The 15,217-nt window shown below is 42.0% G+C and overlaps 1 protein-coding gene and 1 pseudogene across 1 annotated transcript; one reads left to right on the top strand and one right to left on the bottom strand.

The window, feature by feature from the left end:
• Positions 1-1,383: 1,383 nt before the first annotated feature.
• LOC123054439 (mannosylglycoprotein endo-beta-mannosidase) lies at positions 1,384-7,697 on the bottom strand. The gene is made up of 11 exons (XM_044478219.1): positions 7,279-7,697; positions 6,937-7,075; positions 6,314-6,541; positions 6,090-6,148; positions 5,004-5,052; positions 4,673-4,903; positions 4,062-4,231; positions 3,778-3,982; positions 2,723-3,391; positions 2,402-2,629; positions 1,384-2,326 (listed from the first exon to the last, which is right to left on the bottom strand). The coding sequence occupies exons 1-11, from the start codon at positions 7,446-7,448 to the stop codon at positions 1,532-1,534; spliced, it is 2,943 nt and encodes a 980-aa protein (XP_044334154.1). The 5' UTR covers positions 7,449-7,697; the 3' UTR covers positions 1,384-1,531.
• A 3,182-nt stretch (positions 7,698-10,879) lies between these two features.
• On the top strand, positions 10,880-13,220 carry LOC123187422 (protein SOSEKI 5-like; annotated as a pseudogene).
• The last annotated feature ends 1,997 nt before the right edge of the window (positions 13,221-15,217 follow it).

Genomic DNA, 15,217 nt, shown 5'->3' with positions numbered 1-15,217 from the left:
TGTACATGAGGTGTCCTATATTGATCACTCGAACAAATCGTGTTGTTCATCGGCATATTGAAAGATGTTGCCGATGCACGAAAGTTCAGATTCATAAGATGCATATCATGATTCTGTAAATTCCAAGTTTCTCCAACAGAATAACTAGTCGGCCTTTGCTCATTAGGGCTGGCCGACATCACATGTCCGTTAAAAGATCTAGCAACATCAACATAATGGCTATTTGCATCTACGCAAGGAGATTGATGATACATGTTACCGTTGTAGATTGCAGTCGCTTGATTACGCTCTCCTCGTAGCAAGAACAGGCTGGAGACTGTTCAAAGCTTCGTCCCCAGCGGAGTCGCCAAAAAGTGTGTTCGCACACGAACACGTCACCGTGTACCTCCAACGCCGAGGGTGATGCACCGCAGCTCACGTCGGAGGAGATCCGACCGGCAGCGCGATACGCAGGACAGCCGACAGACACTTTTGTAGACCCGAAGCCCCGCTTGCCCGGGAGGGACCCCGTCGGGGCTCGCAGCAGCTATGGGCTGCTCCAAGTCGATTCGCTCGCCCCTAGAGCCTCATGGATCCGCAGCCCTCCAGCATGAAGAACTAGCGAAGAATGAGAAAAAAGATACAAGGGGAAGATAAAAAGTAGATGAACACGAAAAAGTAGTAGATTGATTTGTTCGATTGGTGTTGTTTAATCGGCTGTCACCCCTTATAGGTATATAAGAGGCGGCTGGACTTTCCGTGTCAAGGAAAAGGCTTGGATTCACGTCCAAAATACTAGTCAAATTCAGATTGGTTTTGCCCGAACTTTCCAAAACTGTCCGGTTTAAACTAGCTGCACCTTGCGGGTAATTTTTCAGGTGGTAGGGCGCGCCACATCTCGCCTCATGACAGGGCTGCACTCCGATTGTTCTAACTTTTGCATACAGACTCAGATTTGGACAATTTTTATATCGAAATCGATCGTTTCAACGAGACGAAGACAAATCGTGTAGATCATTTTTCAATATGGGGCAGTCTTGGGGGTGTAATCAGCCGAAAAGTGTTCTGGATATAAAATCTCAGTACTTTAAACACAAGTTCGGCTTTAGAGATGAGATCGGATGGCTATGACCCAAATATCAAAGTTTATCCTTTTGATGATACGAAACTTTATCACTTTGAGAACTTTTTCATTTGAGGCCATATTCATTGCGTTTTGTATCGTGCCAAAATCGGGTGTCAACAAGAAGCAGGACAAATGCACCAAATTCAACCAATGTTTCGTGCTCCTAGTTCGGTACTGGCAACGATAATGTTACCAGAAGACCTGAACCGTTTCAAACACCGTCGACATCATAACAGTCATGACACTAGTCCACAAGCATTGCTGATGCCATATCACGATTGAGTCGATGCCTGCACTTTATTGTTGATTGTTGGTTTATAAGATAGCTAACTGTTCATGTCTGCACTTCACAGGGGATGTACTTAGTTTACATGGATCTTACTTCCAGTACTCAATTCAATAGCATGTTCACGGACAAAGCACGCCTCACATCATCACTGCATGGTTTAGATGATAGTTCCAGCCTTTCAGAATGACCCTGGGCTTGGATCCTTCAGGAGCCTCAAAGGAGATGTCGGCTGTCATCTTCTCCCCGGGCGTGAGCGAAAAATAGTTGTCTGAGTAGTGTACCGGAAGGATTCTAGTGTCCCTGTAATTCTCCCTAGTGGATGATTCAGAGGTGTGCACCGAGAAATGAAGGAAAAACGCCACACCTGAATCGGTCCCCTTCACCTCAAGTGTTCTTGGTTTGTCACCCGATCTTGCGAGATCAATGTTCCTGCGAATTTTGCTCCACAGACCACTTTTCTGTACCACACAAGTAGTTTCTTCACTAATGCCGTGGACACCATTTCTGTCCTCTAGTTCCATAGTTGAGACCGAGGTTGTGCTATCAGCTGCGGATTTCTTTGACTTGTTCTGTATGGACATTCTTACCTTGTATGTGCCGCCTGAGACAGAAATTTTGGACCCGATCTCGAGCGGAATTGTCTTCTGCCGATACTCTTCCAACAACTTGTAGTCTTTCCCAGGAAGATGTAGCCAATAGAAGTTTCTGGAGAGTACTTCCTTGTCTGAAAGCCTGAAGAGTTTAAGCAGTAGAAAATAGACAGGCTTGGCATTCTTCATCTTAGGGTATTCCATCTCCATAATTTGCTTCACTTTCTTTGGCGGTGCCACGAATTTCTCTGTAACTTTGTAATATGGGGATGCGCCGTCAAGATCCCATACTGAAATTTCTACAGCCACGTCTGTCAGCTTATCGGACGTAGTGTTTACCACCTAAAAAAGGCACTTTCCATGCATTAGTTTCCAGAAAGTTCGGTTGAGACAACTTTTGTAAGTTGCAGAAAGTACCTCTATGTTGTAACTAGCCAAATTCAATTGGACATGAATCGGCTCAGCAGCACAACGGCAACCATAGAACCCGGCAGTTTGGTCTTGGAGGTGATCATAGAACTGTCCTCGTAGTCCGGTCCATGGATTTTGCGTCTTCCAAATTAGAACACCTGTGAACTTTGTCCACATGAAAGAAGTCCATCCTTCCAGGAGAGCTCTGTACTGAACATAATTGATCAATTGTGCCTGAAGGTTAAAGACAATATTAGAGACAAAACTACATGCTCTGCTCTGAAGCATAAAGCTTCGACGTATGAAGAAATGGCAGTACTAAATTACTTTTTCACAGAAATCATCAAGATCTTTTGGATGGCCGTATAGTTCAATCTGATCATGCACCTTCCCCGGTTTCGAGTAGGGGATGTACTTGTGGTAATCCCATATTGGGTTTGGGACTTCTTCTATGTACCCATCAATTCCCTTCTTAAAAATTGGAATACTCCATCCTTCTGGAGGCATTGTTGCTCTAATCGTTGCAGCAACTGGAACCCCCACAGAACCAACTTCAGGGTTAAACCCATATTTGTAGAAACTATTCTTGAAAAAGCTCTCTGGATACTGAATCTCATATGGACCATCAGTGAAATCGCCTTTCCCATCAGCAAAACCATCCCACATTGATCCTTGGACATACGCCCTAGTACCATCCAGGTATTTACTTGGGTCAGTTGGGTCTTGTGATAGATACTTTCCTTGATTTTTTGTTGTCTGGTTGCTCAAAAACATAGGATGTAGCTTCAAATCATTCTTCAGTGCTCTGTTGATGTCAATTGGTGGGACTTGCTCATTACCACCAACCCATAGAGCTAGACTAGCATGATTTCTGAGTAACTTGACAGTATCTCTAGCACACAGAAGGAAGAGAGCATGGTCCAAAGGACCATCTGGGTTTGATATTGGAAGTCCACGACCATCAACATCTCCAGTTATCCAGAATTCCTGCCATACCTGTACCAAATGATTTGTTACTCCAAGTAAACACAAAAATGGCACCAAACCAGAGTAAATGTGAAAATTACGAAAGAGAACTATTCCCCTCCATTTCTTATTAAAAGATATTGTTGAACTTCACAATATGTTTACATGAAACTGCAATCAATATTCAACTAGGCGTAGCCGTGTAGGTTACAAAAATACATCTAACCTAATCATCAACCCTGTGAAGGCAAGGAATTCCAGCAACCAGATAGTAACTATTAGCTTTCTGAATCTTAAAAGGGAGCAAAGGTGCATATCATTTGAAAACCCTTTATACTATTCATGGCAAACTAATATCTTGCCATTTGTATAGCAAAACAGGAAATATCGATTCACAGGGAGAAATTTAACCCTACCATCAAACCATATACATCACAAAAATGGTAAAAATCGGGCCTCTCTGCTAATCCACCACCCCAACAGCGAAGCATATTAAAGTTCATATCAGCATGGAACTTGATATCGGTCATGTAGCGCTTCTTTGTTAGTCGAAGCAGGCCATCAGACAATATCCAGTTCCCTCCTCGGATGAAAATAGGCTCACCGTTTACCTTGAAGATCCTGCAGATGAGATAAATTTACACTGCCATGCTTTCATGAGCACAAGTACTATACGCTGAGACATAAAAGAACTAGTTACCTCCCACCAGTAGAATCATCAATAGAACTCTCAACCTTACGGAACCCAAAATAATGACTCCATGAATCGGACTCTCCTAGTCCATTGACATCCACACTAATTTCAACATTGTAGAGCGATTGCTTTCCCATGCCATTTGGCCACCACAGGTTTGGCTTATAGAAGAATAACTGCCGATGTTCATATAACAGAGTTAACTAATCTGCTTATTTCGGATGTTCTGTCAACAAAATAACTATCACTAAAAATATTCATCACTCAGGGACAGTGCAAGGAAAATGTGCTCACACCAAGGTTCTTGTGCCTTTAACAATGAGAAGTATGCAACAAAGAGCACTGAATATTTTCTGCTTAAGAGGTATGAGGATGACAAAGGTACTTCCTTATTGAACATAACACTAGGGGACAGTTTAGTGTGTTGTGATCCTCTAATATGCCACACTAATTCAATTCTAGATAAAAAGAACTGTAAAAACCAAAAGAAAGAATGCATGAGTAGCTATATCATAATCATTGATGAAAATAAGAAAATTAACGAAGGAACGCCAGAGTCAGCCCTAAAAAAACCCGCCAGAGTAAGGTGCAACATGGAAATTAACTTACTAACTTACCGGAGGAAGAGTGTATTCCAGAACTGAACGGGGAGGAATCGATATGGCATAACTCTGAAGATGTTCCACCAAACAAATGTCCCCCTCTAGTTCAGCGGAAACCTGAATTTTTAAACTACAATCTGCGAGCCATGAACTTTTGTTCTCCAACTGAAGTGTACAATGTAGGTACGATCTCTTAAAATCGTCATGAAAAGTTGAAACCAGATGGGGATCGGTTATGTTCACAGCCTGCAAAGGGGAAATTGCAAATAAGTGCTATCAATCGACACAAAAACCAGACGATAAAGGAGCAAATAGTAATAAATGTGAAAATTCCAACTAAACTCACCCCAGTTATGCAGATCGAAACTTCATCCCAGATTCCTGTGTTTCTATCCCTAGGATGCCCAAAAAGAAAGAATTGAGGGAATTATGACTGTTGCAAATTGCTACAAGAATGATCAGCTTGGAAAAAATGCTGCTCCAAACAAACATTTTGATTTGTAGTAAAAGTACAGAAGCAACTATAGCAAGTAATAATTTGGAACGAATTTACCAACATAACTAGGACATCAGATATTGTTGGCACTTGGCAATAGTCCTCACTACATGGAAAATACATTTGCGTGATCATGACTTTCAATGCGATCATTATTGAATCAATCAAGGAAGTACCAAGCACGTCGGGATTATTGAGTTAAGAAAAGTTAGGCCAACATTAATGCAAAAATTATTAGATTATGGCAGATGATTCATTTCTTTTGTTATTGTGGTCAAAATGGGAGAATGGAAATTTGATACAGAGACTTTCCTGGATTTGAAAGAAAATTTTATGCATATTTTCAGTTACTTTTTCTAAGAAATCAGAAACAACATAGCTAAATTGCATATTGATGCTATTTTTTCTATTAAGATAATATTGGATTTCCATTTTTTTACATGTAAAAAATATTCCTATGCCGATCTAGCTATGAGATGTTCAAATGACTCAAAAGGACAGAAATGCTTTTTTTTTGCGGGGGAAGGACAGAAATGCTTTATCATGTATCATGATGATGAGAGTACTTCCTTTTAGAAGCACCCATTTGAGTGAATCAGCACCACACTAATATCTGGTCAATGTTGAAAGTCGAGAAAAAGACTGTGCAAAATGTTTCTAGTTCAGCATATTGCATCTAAGTTTTTCATGCAATGAGTGTCAATCAGTCTTAACAAAAAATAATAGGAACATATTTTTCCTGATAATGAGCAATATATTAATATCAAGCTGATACCAAGTACACCTGATTTATGTAACAACACAATGTCAAGAGCTAGTCGAGACATCAAGGATGCACACAGCCAAAAAGGAATATATAATTGTTGTTAGAAGGAAACTAATTGGGAAAAACAATGGGATTAACAATAACATAATCACACAGATATCACCAACAACCTTATCGGGCACATCCAATCCCATCCTTCAACATATTGCGTAGCAACATCTTTTCCAATCTGAAATGGACCATGTCAAAAGGTAAGATCATGCACTTGCCATGAGTTGTCCCACTTAGCAACAATATTCCTTTTCAAAAAGTGTAATGGAGATGAAGTAGTTTGGAATTAACGCAACTATATGATCATGAATCATTGAAACCTTTTGCTAAAGCTCATTGATACCTCATGATCACCGCCTTGACCTCCCTGAGGAGGAATCGTGCCAGGATGATCAGGAGGATGAACGAGGACAGCAAGCAGATTGCTGCCCTCAGGATGAAGAACTTCAGTAATATCAAGGGTGTGCCTTCGGAACATTCCTTTTGGAAGTATCTCTTTGTGCCCATTTATGTATACTTCTGCTGAGTAGTTTACTCCACGGAAGTTTAAACTCACGTGCCGGTTTCCTGCCTAGAGATGGAATGATAACAGAATCAATTGATATGTTAAGCAGATATGCAGTAATGTTCTAGAATAACAAGTGCATTACATTCGGTGGAGTGCCAAAATTATAGTATCCCTCCAGCAAGTCAAATTCACACCAATTATGAGCGGTGCAAGTAGTTTGGATAAGGCAAAATGCAAGCATATCCCATGACCTCTTACACTGCTGCAATGCCACTTTCTTAAAATGCAAAATGTGGCACAGTAAAGACTAAAATGGAACTTAGATCGTGGAGATAGCTCAATTATTGCCACTAAACGACTGCCTAAAATCACTTTACTACACTGGGGTCATGCTGCATTCCTAGTTAAGCAACTGCACAATTAACTAATACACGGAGAATCGGTGTATAACTGCATACCGGGGCACACTGGAAGGTGGTGAAGAACCAGAATGTGTAGTGCTCCCTCCCGGAATCGGCGATGTCGATGATTGCCTCGTTGTTGAGCCCGTAGAAGGGGTCAGGAATCAACTTGTTTTTTAGAAGGGTCCCCAGCACGCTGCATTCAGAAGTATCCAACAGTTTGTTGGTCAAGCAAGGGCCGCCCCCCAAATAAAGAAAGCTTGCAGTACTATTTTAAACCCAAACCGCAGATAGATTACTCCGTCGAAAAACAAATCCCCACGGATCAGAACTACGGCTGGGAGGTGTAGATATTATAGCGGAGGAAAATCGGCGAGGACGCCGAGGAGAAGCACGTACGTTCCGGGGACGGCGGCGTGCATCCACGGGGCGGCGACGGAGGCGTCCGGCGGGTGGGTGGTGGTGAGCTCGACGCCGGTGAGGGCCACCTCGGTGGAGCGCGCGGCGAGCCAGCCAGTGTCGAGCACCAGCTTGCCCACGCTCGCCGCCGCAGCAGCATCTGCCGACATCTCGCCGGATCGCTTGCTCGGGCGGATGCCGCGCTCCGAGCGGAGGAGGTGGGATGCTGATGATGGAGCGCGCGCTGGCCCGCCGGCGGTGGGTTTTTGTTCTCGGCGGTAGCGGGGCAAGTGGCGCGTCACGGGTGCTTAGAGGTGGGGCCGGGCGCAGAGGGGAGAGGGGAGTAGCGCAGCTGCCGGGAATCGGCGGAGGAGATGGGAAAGTGTGGGATCGGCTGGGGGTGTCAGCGGAGCTCAGTGCATCCTGCTACGAAATATCGTTCCGTTAAAACAAACTAGCTAAATATTGCTACTGATCCAAAAAAAACTGATCAAAAAAACTAGCTAAATATTGCTACGGGGTGGGTTTCAAGAATAGTGCCGTGTCGTCACCGTTGTCCTCGAAGGCACTGACCGTCAGCGCTTGGTCTGAACCTTGCCGGCGAACGGTTTGACAACCGTCAACATGTGAGCATCCCGCGGAACATGATCGTCATCTAAAAATCCCTACTTCTATTTATCAGTAGGCTTAACTAATTCTGTCTAATTAATTAGTTGCATTAATGACTTAGTTCCTAAATTGATTCGGCGTGAAAAAATCCCTACTATTTAAATAAATTCAATTAATTGCATGTGTAATTAACCGTCTAGCTAATTGATTTTAATGACTTGATTTTCGAATTGTTTGCGCATTAATGTCAGGCGAACGACTCCTACACATTTGTCTTTAATACTATAGTAAAGATCGGTGGGCTAAAAAACAATTCAAATAAATTGGTGAGACACGAAAAATCGGTGAAGGGGGTTTAATTGGAATGAAGGCGACGCTACCAACTCACTGTGACGTACAGGTCTGTGCTGTTCTGGTAACATGCTAAATCCAGAATAATTGGTTGGTCATAGGAAAAATAAAGCATACAAATAGGAAACCAAAAAACGAAACATAAAAAAATGTGTGCATGCGTCAAATGGGCCGGCCAACTTTGATTATAGTTGCTGTTTTGATAAGATTTGATTTGATTTGGGTTTGAGTAACGAAAGTTTGGATTTAGTTCTTTCTTATTATTTGATTTGAATATGTTAATGCATGATGTAGTTTTGGAAAACACCGATTTGATTGAGTTAATGCATACGTCAAGAAGGAAGCAGCGTGGCGGCAATTGTACCGTGGTCGAAGATGATGACCTGTTTGCGACTGGTTGCATATCCTTCTGCTGCAGGGGTCTTCTCTCAAGATTCAGGGATGATGACACAGGGCTCCGGAGATCCTCTTGTGTTATGGTTGTTTTAGGGTACTCTAGGTGTTCATGGTCCTTTGTTTTTGCGTTTCAGTGTGCTTGTAAGGTTCACTTACTCTGTACTGATTCATGATTTGAATGAACAATTTCTCACAAAAAAATGCATACGTCAAATGGACCCACTCAAATTGGTTGCGCTGTTAATGCATGATGTAGTTTGGGAAAACACTGATTTGATTGAATTAATGCATACGTCAAATGGACCCACCCAAATTGGTTGCGCTCAAGTGAAAGATCGCATATAAAACACCTGCACGCTTAATATAGATTTTTTTACGGGAAACTGTCGATCTAGTCATTTTCAATCACAGTAGTACAACGAACACCAGAAATGAAAAAATTGCATCCAGATTCATAGACCACCTAGCGACGACTACAAGCACTGAAGCGAGCCGAAGGTGCGCCACTGTCATCGCCCCTCACTCACCGGAGCCGGGCACAACTTGTTGTAGTAGACAGTTGGGAAGTTGTCATGATAAGGTCACATAGAACCAACGCCCCAAAACAGCAACCGCCGCCGATGAAGAGAATTTTAGATCGGAAGGATCCAACCTGAAGACACATGAATAAAGACGAATAAAGACCGGATCCGAGCGGATCCATCAAAGACAACCACCGACCAAATCTCACGAGATCTGCCGAAGACACACCTTCACACGCCCTCCAACGATGCTAGGCACACCATTGAGACAAGGGCTAGGCGGGAAGAACCTTATTCTATCTCCAAGAAACCATCGTCGTCTCGTCTTCTTGAGCAGGACACAAACTCTATCAAAACTTAAAGAAACACCTGAAAACGGAGCCCGCCTGCAAGAGCCGGGATCCACCGCACACGCATGGCCCTAAGGCCACAGGAGACGAGGGAGATCGACGGCGCCGCCGACAGGAGGCAGAAACCCTAGCCGCCTTTTCTTGGAGGAAGGATAGAGGGATGATCCGTAGCTCTTTCGACTTTATTGGATAACAAAAGGAAACACAGCTTAATATAGGGTTGGTGGAAGTGAGGCGAGCTAGCAACCCCTTTAGATATAGAGATATCCTTATGTTTCTCATTAGGATCTAAACAGGCTTGATACGGTCAGGGGGCTTCAAGATCCAATCATTTTACCAAGCGGGCAACTTGGTAAGCTGTAAACAATTACAATCAAAGATCTAATCAAACATTGTTGCACATAAACTTATTAGTATGGGTTGTATGTGTGAACCAAACCACTATGTGATGTGGAAGTCTGATGTACCAGCCAATGTGGCTCCTTGTGCTGCCGGCGATTTGCCTAAACACAGTTAAGTTATAAAGCTATGCATTTCCCCTTAAAAAGTCCAAGCAATAGGAGAAGCGTGTTTTGCTATTCGCATCTTAAGCGTTCGTTTCTTCAAATCACTAATCGAGCGACACCTCTTATAAAGGTCATTCACACTTTCTCTTATGATGATAAATGCACATAACATGTGCGCCACTTGTCGCAGCCCAATATTTTTGCCTATTTTTTAGATTTATTTTAAATATTGTATCTCTTAAACCGCCCATCCAAACACGGACTATGTTTCACCGTTCAATATCTCGTTTGAAGTCTTTGAAACTAGATCTCGTGTCAATAGGTTTAATGAACTTCTTTTTTCAGAAAACACTCAACAAATACCAGGAACCCAAAAAAGGGAAAGAAAAAAAACAAGAAAAAAGAAAAAAAACAAAAAAGACCAAAAACATGAAAAAAAAATCAAGAAACTGAAAGCATAGTTCTGCTTTCAACCTTTTTTTACGGAAGCACAATTATGTTTTTGCCTTTTCAGGAAGCACAATTGTGTTATGCTTCTTGTGGAGCATAGGATGGACTTCTCGCAGAAGCACTATTGTGTTTTTTTCCTTTTTGGGAAGCACGCGTTGTGCTTCTTGTGTAAAAGCGCTGCTTCCTAAAAGATAAAAAATATTCCACGAAAACCTAGAGAAACAAAGCAAAAGACGAAAAGCTGAAGAAAACAAATGTGTGTAGAAAAAAAATTCTGAAGATGCGCCCAAAGCGCGACATGTGGCGATGGCTGGGTGCACCGCTTGGCGCAGTCTCAGGCGTGAGAAAGTGATTGTTGCGGGAGCCCTCCGAGGTGGAGCCCTTGAGTTGCTCCCTTCGTTTCTTTCATTAACGGTAGATGTCGGTCACATCTTTTGTATGTCTATTGTCTATACGGCTGGCTCATGTGGGTTTTTCCATCAATTATTTGGAACTTTCTAGAAGGTTTCTAGCGGTTTTTTCTGGAGCGATTTTTCTCTTCTTTTATCATGAAATGTTTATCATTTTTCTTTATTCCTTTTTTCTATTTTTTAGTTTTTCATGTTTCTCTTTTCCTTTTCATTTTGTCATTTTTCTGTATTCTTTTTTTAAATGTTTTTCATGAATTTTAAAATTCTTTTAGAATTTGATTTTCATCAAAATTTAAAAAATCATGAATTAAAATTTTGAAAAATATTCTAATGTCCACAAATTTTAAAAATGAATTTTAAAATATTCACATGTTTTCTTTTTTCAGAAGTTCACAAGTTTGAAAAATGTGTGAATTCAAGAAATGAATGAAAGAAAGAAAAATTGAAAAAGAAATAGGAAAGAAACAAAAAAGAACTAAACAAAACAAAGTAGAAGCGGCATAGAAAATAAAAGGTTCAAAACCGAGTACAACCATCATAGAAACACAGAAGAAGAAAAAACTAGGAAATAATTGTCCGAAAGCTTATAGAACCTTCCCAAAACCGGAACTTTGTAAGATGATTAGATGGACCGACTCTTATAAAATTGTTGTGCGCACCCTACAAATAGGGCCGTCTTCAGGAATTCGGGGCCCTGGTGCGAACTGGGACAAGTGGCCCAATTTTTTTAAAAAAATATGTATAACTAATGTAACTAGACATATTTTCACTTAATTACATAGCTTTGAATAGTCTGGCATTTCATTAAATCTTAAAATCCATTGAGTCTATTCTTGCAAAAGAAAAAAAATTGATTATGTCTTCCTTGGAATGAAATATGCTAGTAGTGTAGCAGTAGAACACAAAAACAAGAAACTGATAGTAGAATTAGAATTTAGAAATTAGATTATGGATAGTGCGTTAATCTAATTAATTTTGATTAAAATTAAGGGCATGCCTAACGGAGTAGCACTGTTGTACGAGTAGGGATTGCATTCAATACAATATCACAGAACCAGAAAGAGATCAATTGTATCAAAAGATGTTACCCTAATTCGTTTATTCATTTATTTTGATCCGAGGCTTTTGGCTTACGACTTACCTCAGAATTTATTCGGAGATGACCAAATGAAGCTGCCGCAGTAGGGAAATACGCGGCGACGGCCGGACGTACAGTGAACTCGCGGTGGGCGACCACCATCTATCGGCGGCTCCCCCTCGTCGAAGCAGGTTGGCGGCGCCTCCCTGTCGAGGTTTGTCACTGGGTTTTTTTTTGTTATTTGTTATTTTAGAAGAAGTCGCTGGTTTTTCTTTTTTGAGAGAGATAGATCGGCCCATAACTAGCCTGACGCCCTGACTTGGGGCCTTGGGCCTTGGCAGGGTATTAGTGGAAGAGGAAAGTATCGTTTTCCCTCTGAAATCCTCTCTGATGGATCAATTCCCCCCTCAACTCTAATACCGGATCAATCAGCCTCTCAAATCTCTAAAACCGGACCAATTCCCCCCTAAAGTGGTTTTGAACTTGATTTTGAGTGGTTTTGACCCAGACCGCGTACCCGCTCTGCTCTCCTTTGTTTCGTCTCGCTTCAGGTGGTGCCAGTCAGCATCGTCGAGTACGCGCTCCAGGGCTCCGCCTCCTCCCTGCGCGACGCCTCCACTGACTCATCCTTGTCCTCCTCCACCTCTAGCTGCTAGGCCGGGAACGAGAAGAGGATGAACTGGAGCTCCTTCGACATCGGCGAGTACCATGTGGCCGTCGCGCAGTGGTGCCGGGGCGAACGCGGCCACGCAGACCGGCGAGAGACGCCGTCGGCACCGGGGCCCAGAGCCGTCTCCGCCACAAGAGCCTACGACGGAGCTCGAAGACGACGAGATCACGTTGCCGCCATCCTCCAGCAGCCCCGACACGCTGGAGACGCTCATCGAGAACGATGCCTGCGTGGTTGCCGCCTCGAACACCGTCGCCGCTCGCCGGGAGGAAGAGAATGCGGACCTGGTGCAGCAGAGCGTGATCACGGGCGGCCGGATGAGCGCGTCGACGGTGCTGATGCAGTTCGTCTCCTGCGCTGGCCAAGCGGGACGCCGGTCAGTGCGGTGCGAGGCACACAGAGCGGTTCTCGCACTGGGCAGTCGGACTTGAGTAGGAGCATGGCATCAGATGGCTTCTCGGGAAGCATCGGCGTCCGTGTAGGCATGGAGTGGGAGTACTTCTGCGGCAGCCTGGTCGAGACCATGAAGACGGCAAGCGGCGAGCATGCCGGCCACGGAGGCGAGCTGGGCGCACTGAAGACGCGAAGTGCACGGCCATAACCGAGAGAAGTGCACGATCTGGGTCAAAACCACTCAAAATCAAGTCCAAAACCACTTTAGGTGGGAATTGATCCGGTTTTAGAGATTTGAGGGGTTGATTGATCCGGTATTAGAGTTGAGGGGGAAATTGATCCATCAGAGAGGATTTCAGGGAAAAACGATACTTTCCTCTTAGTGGAATGATATAGACTCGGGGCCTCACCTTGCCTAAAAGGGGGAAGACCAGGGCCTCACCGCAACAAGCATCTGCCTCTCGTGCATCCGACTGCAGTTAGGATCGAGCGAGCTAGCCAGCGCATAAATCAGATCATATTATGTTTTTTCCTCTGATCAGGCCCCTATGATTGTGGGGGCCCTGTACGATCGCACAGCTCGCACACCCTTCTCAACAGGCCTGCCTACAAAAATATTAAACTAACTGGCGCATAAACGTTGAATAGAAAATTTGTGACACTATCAGTTGCGCGATTCCTATTTCGCGTAAATGGTACAGGGAAATTTGATCGTCTCACAACTTTTCTATTCTGTTTATGCGCCAGTTAATTCAATATCTTTGTAGGGTGCACAAAACGTTTTTATATTCAAACGATTCTACAGCCGGCCCAAGTAAGACCTCCAGTTTTGGGAAGCATCCAGATGCTTCTAGCCAATGTGTTTATTTAGCGGGTTTTTCTTCATCTTTTTCTTGGTTTTTCAATTTTCCTTTTTGTTTTTTTCTCTATTAATTCGCATTTTTCCAAATTCGCCAGACAAATTTCATACTCCCTCCCTCCCATAATATAAGAGCGTTTTTGAAACGCTGTTATATTATGGGATGGAGGGAGTATTTCACAATACCTTTTCAAATTCATGAACATTTGCTGAATCTGCAAACTTTATTTGAATTCATGAATATTTTTGAAATTTTCTATTCTTACCAAATTGGTGGGATTTACTCAAATTTATGAACGTTTTCAAAATCACCTTTTTGAATTATTATTTTACTTTTTTCAAGCTCCTGATATTTTTCCAAATTAATGAAAATTTCTCAAATTCATAAACTTTTAAAATAATTGCGATTTTTATTCAAAATCCATGATATTTATTCTAATTATGTATTTTTAAGCTCCTAAACTTACAAAAAAATCACAATCTTTTTTGGAAACCAAGATTTTTTAGATAAGTTATGAACTTTTTAAAAATTCACATTTAAAAAATCTTGAACTTCTTAAATCCACAATTATTGTTGACAATTACATTTTTATATTCATAAAACTGAGGAGATGGTTTTTCTCCAAGACCACTACTTGTTTTTTCCACACAACCAAGCGAGCGATCAAGCGAGACAGAGGGCAGCCTCTCGCGGCGTGGGAGCTCTACATGGGCCGCGGCCTAATCGCGCTGGAAGCTCTGGCCTCCTTTTTCTATTTATTTTCTTTCTGTTTTTGGTTTTATTTCTTTGTTTACTTTTGTTTATAAAATGTTGAATAAGTATTTAGTAAATGTTGAATAATTACCACAAAAAATTAACAAGTATTTGAATTTTTTTGAATAAGTATTAAAAACTGCTGAATAAGCATTCGGACGATGTTGAATGTGTATAAAAAAAATATTGATCACTTATTCAAAAAAGATTGTTGACATATATGAAAATGTAGAGTGGAAACAAAAACAAACATAAGAAAAAAAACAAAAACAATAAATGGAGAAGAAGAAAGAAAACCAAACAAAAAATGAAGAAATAAAAACAAAATCAAACAAAACAGAAAAAAACTGTCAAAAAAATAAAAAAACTGTGGAAACAAGAAAAAAATTGAAAAGTCAATGGAAAACCGACTTGTTTCCTTCATGTGGCTCGCGCCCTACTTCTCTAACACGAAGTAGCGTGTGGCTTAGTAGCTATCAGCGAGGCTAACTAACGAAAAGATCCAGGGATGATCAAACCGCAGCTTGCTCCTTTTTCTTCTATTTTATTTTATTTCTATTAAGAGCGCTAAAATGGGCCGGACGTTACTGTA

The sequence above is a fragment of the Triticum aestivum genome, chromosome 1A (genome assembly GCF_018294505.1).
Source record: "Triticum aestivum cultivar Chinese Spring chromosome 1A, IWGSC CS RefSeq v2.1, whole genome shotgun sequence".
Lineage (NCBI taxonomy): Eukaryota > Viridiplantae > Streptophyta > Magnoliopsida > Poales > Poaceae > Triticum > Triticum aestivum.
This window is presented reverse-complemented; position numbering and strand designations above follow the sequence as displayed.